Source organism: Adiantum capillus-veneris, chromosome 17 (assembly GCF_014529385.1).
Source record: "Adiantum capillus-veneris isolate H3 chromosome 17, ASM1452938v2, whole genome shotgun sequence".
In the NCBI taxonomy this organism is placed as follows: Eukaryota; Viridiplantae; Streptophyta; class Polypodiopsida; order Polypodiales; family Pteridaceae; genus Adiantum; species Adiantum capillus-veneris.
Window position 1 is genome coordinate 53074820 of NC_140947.1, and position 6504 is coordinate 53081323.

Here is a 6504-nt window from a genome sequence, read left to right on the forward strand (position 1 = left end):
GAAAATGTGAGCAGACTAAGCTCTAAGAGATTACCCAAAGTATTTTTCACCTACTAACACTCACCAAATCTCACCCAAATTGGAGAAACTGAAGAGGTGTGTGTTGGCGATGGTGGCGACTATGCTCAGCCTAGGACGCAACTTGCTCTTATACCAATTGTTTGTAATAGGGTTTCAAGGAGACACACACATCTTGGATAAGTTATAGAAGTTCAAAGCACACAATAGAGAGTATATTTCTTAGTGCACAAATGAAAGATAAATTATCCCTAGAGTGATGGGTGTACATACAATGCACGGGGAAAAAACCTTTGAGTGAGGGAAAAATTTCCTTGGCAATCCTAAGAGTGCTCACACACATCACTACCACATATGTATGGTAATAACTCATTGCTCAATATCACTTCATGACAAGAGAGCTCGTTGCCACCACTATGTAAAGCCTTTCAAAATATGTGAAAAATGCATGGATGCAATCGCTAAAGTGAAATGCGTGCAATGTTTGGGAGAAGAGTGCGAGCCTCTTCTATTTTGTGCATGATACATGTCTTACTTATGGGTCAAGATTAGTGTCAAAGTAGTCACATGCCTTGCACAACGTGGTTTATCCATATAACCTTTGTTTCATGTCCCAATACCATTTTTTTTCCATTTCTCTCAAAATAAAAATCATCAAGTGCAAAATAGAAAGAAGTATTCAAATTGGAATATTTTAGTACCGAGCCAATCTTGATAATATATGCAATATTTAAAGAGCAAGAATAATCACGGTTATACTCACGATAACACTCGTGGTAATATTTAAAGTTAAAAGAAATGTCTTCCCGCCCCCCTCTCTCTTCTTTGGCCAACCTATTTTGATCTCTCTCTCCACAAAACACGGTCAAAGATTGCAGTAAATGTCTTCAAAGTTTCATAGTGTTTAAGGTTTTTTGAGAAGATCATCAAAGCATTCTAAGATCACCTTGATGATTCAACAATAAGCCAAAGGCATCTCCCACGGTTGTGCCTTTAAAATTGCTTCCAGAATTGTACCATCCTACTCGAGGATGAAGAAGAAGCATATTCAATGGTCATCAATAGGCTAAAAATACTTTGCATACAATCTCCATGCATCTATGCTCAAGTTGATAATAATGACAAAGCACTACCTCAAGAGTACAATTAGATGGTCATGTTTTTGCATAAGGGGGAGCCCTAACCCCAGTTTTAGAACGTCATAAATTCTTTCCAAGATGAGGAAAGGGAGATTAAAGGATGAACTAAGGATGATCATGGAGGTGCACTGGGAGTAATGTCAAAGCCAAAGTGTTATGTGCATATGTTGTAGCATGTCCATACATCTCAAAGAGAACTTTTCCACTGCTAACCCATGCACCCATTTGGGCTAGGGAAGAAGAAAGCTTCAAATGTTGGTTTTAAAAAAAATGGGCAAAGAAACAAGAAAGGAGTCCATTTAGGAGAAGTATGTAGCTACAATTTTGCAACAAAGATACCCCCTAATGAGCAAAGGCAAGGAAGATCTTGTCGTACATGCAGGGGACAAAAGCAACGAGAAGAAGAAAGTTTGAATCACTTTTTCTTCTTAGATATTTGATACATTATAAGTTTAAGTCTAGTCATTGTGCATATCCCTTATAGGAATACTTGTAGTGAAAAAGACAAATAACTACATAAGTGGGATTAATTCTTCATGGCTAGAACCTTGATTTCAAGCAGAGGAAAATAAATTGCACAATTTCATTCTCAAGTAAAAGCATAAGGGGAGTAAGATTTGACCTATCCACAAGGTGTAAATTCCCTCTAGCTAATTCATGTCATTGTCTAATTCATCATCGATCTACTTTTATGTACGCCATATGATTTGAAAGCCCACTGTTTTATCCCGAGAGCATTGGAATCGGCCTCCGTAAGTCACTAATAGAAGTCATATATGATGTCAATCTTTGTGGCTTCAAAATTTTATATAAAAAGATTCTTGTCATTTTTTTCAATTTCTTCTTGTGTGTTTATTCTCTTCAACCTCTCAAACACCATAGACACTTCCCCCCCCCCCCCCCCCCCCCCCCCCCCCCTCCTTAGTTATAGCATGTATATGTATGTTGAGGAGAGAGAGAGAGAGAGAGAGAGAGAGAGAGAGAGAGAGAGATCCCCCTCTCCTCAACATACACATACATCCTATAGCTGTGTGTGTGTGTGAGAGAGAGAGAGATGTTAAAACTCAACCCTCCATATCACGTGCACTCAAGGCCCAATACCATTCATCCAAGTCCTTTCTTTTACCAATTGTTATAATCAATTCCCTACTTTCTTGCACGATTTTCAAAAAATTGGAAAAACAAAGACTATTCTCAAAGACTCCATAGTTCCTCGCCTTCAAAATTTCTTGAAGTAACAAAATCTAAAACAACTTTTTCTCAATCAAAAAGTGTAATTTTTTTCTTGTCTAGTAACATGTTGCATAATAAATAAGGATATTAAAATGTATGGTTTCAAAACTCCTTATGTTGAAGGCATGTACTATATAAATGCGCACATTCATTCTTATGCTGGTAAAATATCTATATATATTAGTGGCAATGTGTTAAAAATACATGAAAATAATTTTCAATATTTGTTTATTGATTAGTACTATGTTAGAAACACAGATTTATTCTTGTCTTGGTTGGCATATTGCTGATGCAAAAGATCTCGTGGTAGGATGGCTTATCATTTATTCATGCATATTTTTTTTCAATTTGCATGACTAAAACAAAATAGAAAAATGCAAAGTACAAGAAATATTTTCTAGATTGAGCAAGACAAAAATGCAAATATTCCACTATCATGTGAGGATGGAGCAAAGTATTGAAATGGCTCTTTAAGTAATTGTTGAAGTAGGAAAAAAAGTCGAATGCTAGGTGCTATAATGGCTTGATATTAATTGCTCCAAGGTAGAAAACTCCACATCTGAGAGTTGTGTATTAATCTGAAAACAAAAATGTAAAGATTCAATATGTCACCCATACATAAATAGAGAGAGAGAGAGAGAGAGAGAGAGAGAGATTCTTTGTAAGCAAAGAAATTTACATCAAGTTTTTGTCCTTGAAGATGGTGAGAAACTAGATCAACATGCAACCCATTCTTTTGACTGATTTTAACCTTAATCCATCGTATAGCTTGGAAAAGAAACAAAAGTATCAAGTTGATGCATCTTGCTTTGAGTAGAAAAAGAAGGTCTTATGAATGACTTAATTCTAGAATTTCAAACATAATAGAGTATGTCAAGGCTCATGATCTGCTTGACAAATCTGCTAGCATCCCGCGCTAATTGTGCTTCAATAATCTATGGGGTGGTTGATCCATCCCCAAATGAAAAAGTAAGGGTAGTCACCGGTCATTTCCTGGTTTTTGTGGAAACTGTGAAAACATATGGGGCTAATCAACAAAAACTTAAGGGCCCTCCAAAAACTCTTTTACTAGGCTTATGGAGGAGCACTCTTACACACATAAACGTGTCCTATATGTGTATGCATACACACACACATGTCTCTCTTTGTCTCTCTCATATATGAATAATTTCATGCTCAAATATCGACTTGTAGGTCTCAATAATAAAAACCCTAGTTGAGATTTTCTTAGTAGCTTTTTTGAATTATGAGTAGGCAATGCCTTTTTAACTATAATGACAAAAATATTGCTTTTTACAAACTACTAAGATTAAAAAACCTATTACTTAGAATGTAAAAAGACTCTAATAAGACTACAAGGTTTTTGTAGCAAGGTTGGAGAGTGTCTTGATGCCTATATTTGAGAGTGAATTCAAGCGAAAGCTTGACAGTGGCCCAAGAACATATACTTCTCTAAACCATCAACCAAGAAAATTTACTATAACCTAACGCTCAAAACTAATTGGTTTTCCCCCCTCAATAAACAATGCAATAAGCAATAGCTAGATTCTAGGGAGACGATAGTATGTAACATATAAGACCCTACATGGCTCCCTGCAATGAAGACATTTGTATGGAAGGTACTATGGGGGGCTCTTCTGACCGGCATCAAGATTCTTCCTAGAGGAATTGGCTCAGATAGGGATTCACTCAGATAGGTGCTTGGGGTGCAAAGTGGTAAATAAAGAATCTCCCTCATGTGTTCAAGGAGTGCTCGACTACAAAGTCCTTGCAAAAAAAATTTACAAATGGATACAGAAGACCTCAAAGATTGTGTACTTCAAGAATGATATTCTCCTAAGAGGGAAGATTGTGAAGAATGAAGATCTTTTAATATGCATGCAAATTGTTTGCTTCTACTACTTTAAACAAGTTTGGAGGGCTAGGATCTGGTGGTTCTTTGAAAACGCCCTCTCAAATATAGCTAGCTTCATAGAGGTTATCCAAAAAAGCATGGAAGTATTGTATCCATTGGAAAAAGGAAGAACTCGACAAATGGAATCAAGCAATTCAAGCCATCAAGGTCTCAACTTGATAACATCTCAAAAGAAATGTTTACCTTAGTCTAGGGCTATGTACCTCCTATGTATATCTTGTAATCCCTCAAGGCTTGTCCTGTGCTTGAGGGTTACTATACATACCTTTATGGTGAATTTAATTATACATCCACTCACAATTTTGTGAGTATGGAAAACGAAGACTCCAAGCTTGTACTCTTTAGCGAAGTAACTCATTAGGAGAGTACGAGGTCTAGGAGTACCACTCTATTTGGCATCTTAAGAGTCAAACCTTTAGTGTTAAGAAAATAATCAAAGGACAACATTTGATTCCGAGTGGTCAAAAACCCTAGCGAAACCAAGGCAATGTTCAGATTGTGCATGCCCACCTGCTTCTTTCTTTCTTGAACCAATGAACATGAGTGTCCTAACCTATGCCAATCTCATTGTGTACTATTGCCCAAGGATTGTGCAATCCTTGTTGGCATGCTCACCCATGACCAACACTATGAGCGGGTGTTCAATTTCGGAAGCCCGCTCAGAGGTGGATTAACTCCTTACCTTCAGCCAATCACATATGAGAGGGAAGACTTGCACTAGCCGACTCTTGGCAAGAAAAATTAGTGGAAGGTAGAGCCACTCATATAGTGTGAATGACAGAGAGGAGTGACCAGTTCAACAGTGCCATTGTTATCAACGAGTGCTAACTCAGTTGATAGAGCAAGAGTCTCTTGTCTCTAGCATCTTGGGTTCAAACCCCCATGACAACTAGCCTTATGGACCATTCCCCAAGTCTATATGATGGGTTGGCCTACCTTATCAAGCTGGGATGCTGCATGCACCTCATAGAGATGGTGTGTGAGTTGTAATTTCAAGTTCCTATTGTCTTGAAAAATAAAAAAAAGTGGCACCATTTTTGGGTGGCATCTAGTCTTGCATAATCTAAACAAAGCCTAAGAGTGAGATATATATTAAAGCAGTCCTCATAGATCGGTCATCTCGCTAATGAATATATTCTTACACCCTAAACAAAAAGCTAATAGCGTGAGTTTCCATGTGGAGTTGGCTCCATGTGGGTTTGGGAGCTAAGCCTAGAGAAACACTAGATGCAATTTATTACATGGTCAAGGGTGCCCAAGAGCTGAGGCATGCTCCTACCCAAAAAAAAACATGTTTGTTTAACCTTGCATAGCATGTATTCTGTAAAAAAAATGATTGTGATATCACCACATAGAAAAGAGAGAGAGAGAGAGAGAGAGAGAGAGAGAGAGATACCTCAGCTCGGATGCAACGCGAACTCGCAGTGTTTGCAGTGCTTGCGGATGTGCAGATGGTGGAGAAGATAAAGGAGGTGAAGCCTTGCTGTTCAAGGAGACGGGCAAATGAGGACAAGGGTAAGCCAGTTGGGGAGGAATGTATCTCTATGAGGACCTTCGATTCACATGGGCTCCTCCATACTCTTATGGCGGTGGTGGCAGAGCGGGTCTCATGATGGGGACTCTCCCCTGCCATTCTCAACACTGCTGAGACACATAGAATATAGAACGGTGAGAGAGAAAGAATTCCGAGGTGGGCGTTTGTGGGCGATCCTCTATGACAGCTTAAAGAGTGCTTCTGTGATTGATGCCTTTGGGAAGAATATGATCTCTCTCTCTCTCTCTCTCTCTCACGCACACACACACACACACACATGCTCGTACCTTTGCACGCTGTTGCAGCAGAGAGAGCTACGGTAGAAGCTGCAATCCAGCAGATCGAGGACGACGACGATTATATATGCAGCGAATAAAATGTGACATGCAGCGGTCGCCCACGTGACGTCAATCTATGTGGTCGGCACTCCCAAAAGTAATCACGATTCATGAATCGCTCTCGTGCTTCAAATGAGGTGTTGACCCTTTTGTGTCCTTTCAACCATTTCTTTTCAATTTTTTTGTCGCCTCCATTTTTCTAGAATGGGTTGAATATGTCACCCTACATTTGGCTGCCCGACTGTCTACCACCTAATCACACCTCCTCCTATGTTATTTTTGCGCCACCTCATTTACATGGTTTTTTGGTTTTCTAAAAAGAAACCT

General features: G+C 38.8%; 1 protein-coding gene across 2 annotated transcripts; it reads right to left on the reverse strand.

The window, feature by feature from the left end:
* Positions 1–2835: 2835 nt before the first annotated feature.
* LOC147437256 (uncharacterized) lies at positions 2836–6194 on the reverse strand. 2 transcript variants are annotated; one of them, XM_086485890.1, is made up of 3 exons: positions 6127–6194; positions 5702–5946; positions 2836–2968 (listed from the first exon to the last, which is right to left on the reverse strand). In XM_086485890.1, the coding sequence occupies exons 2-3, from the start codon at positions 5936–5938 to the stop codon at positions 2897–2899; spliced, it is 309 nt and encodes a 102-aa protein (XP_086342016.1). In that variant the 5' UTR covers positions 5939–5946; positions 6127–6194; the 3' UTR covers positions 2836–2896. The 2 variants fall into 2 exon arrangements, with proteins under 2 accessions (XP_086342016.1, XP_086342017.1); XM_086485891.1 differs by having other exon boundaries at positions 5702–5949; positions 6127–6164.
* Between the last annotated feature and the right edge of the window lie 310 nt (positions 6195–6504).

Coding starts and splice junctions, on each gene's coding strand:
- LOC147437256 (XM_086485890.1), bottom strand. CDS start 5,938: ATGGCAGGGGAGAGTCCCCATCATGAGACCCGCTCTGCCACCACCGCC. Junction 2,969..5,701: donor CGCGTTGCATCCGAGCTGAG/GTATCTCTCTCT, acceptor TTTTGTTTTCAG/ATTAATACACAACTCTCAGA.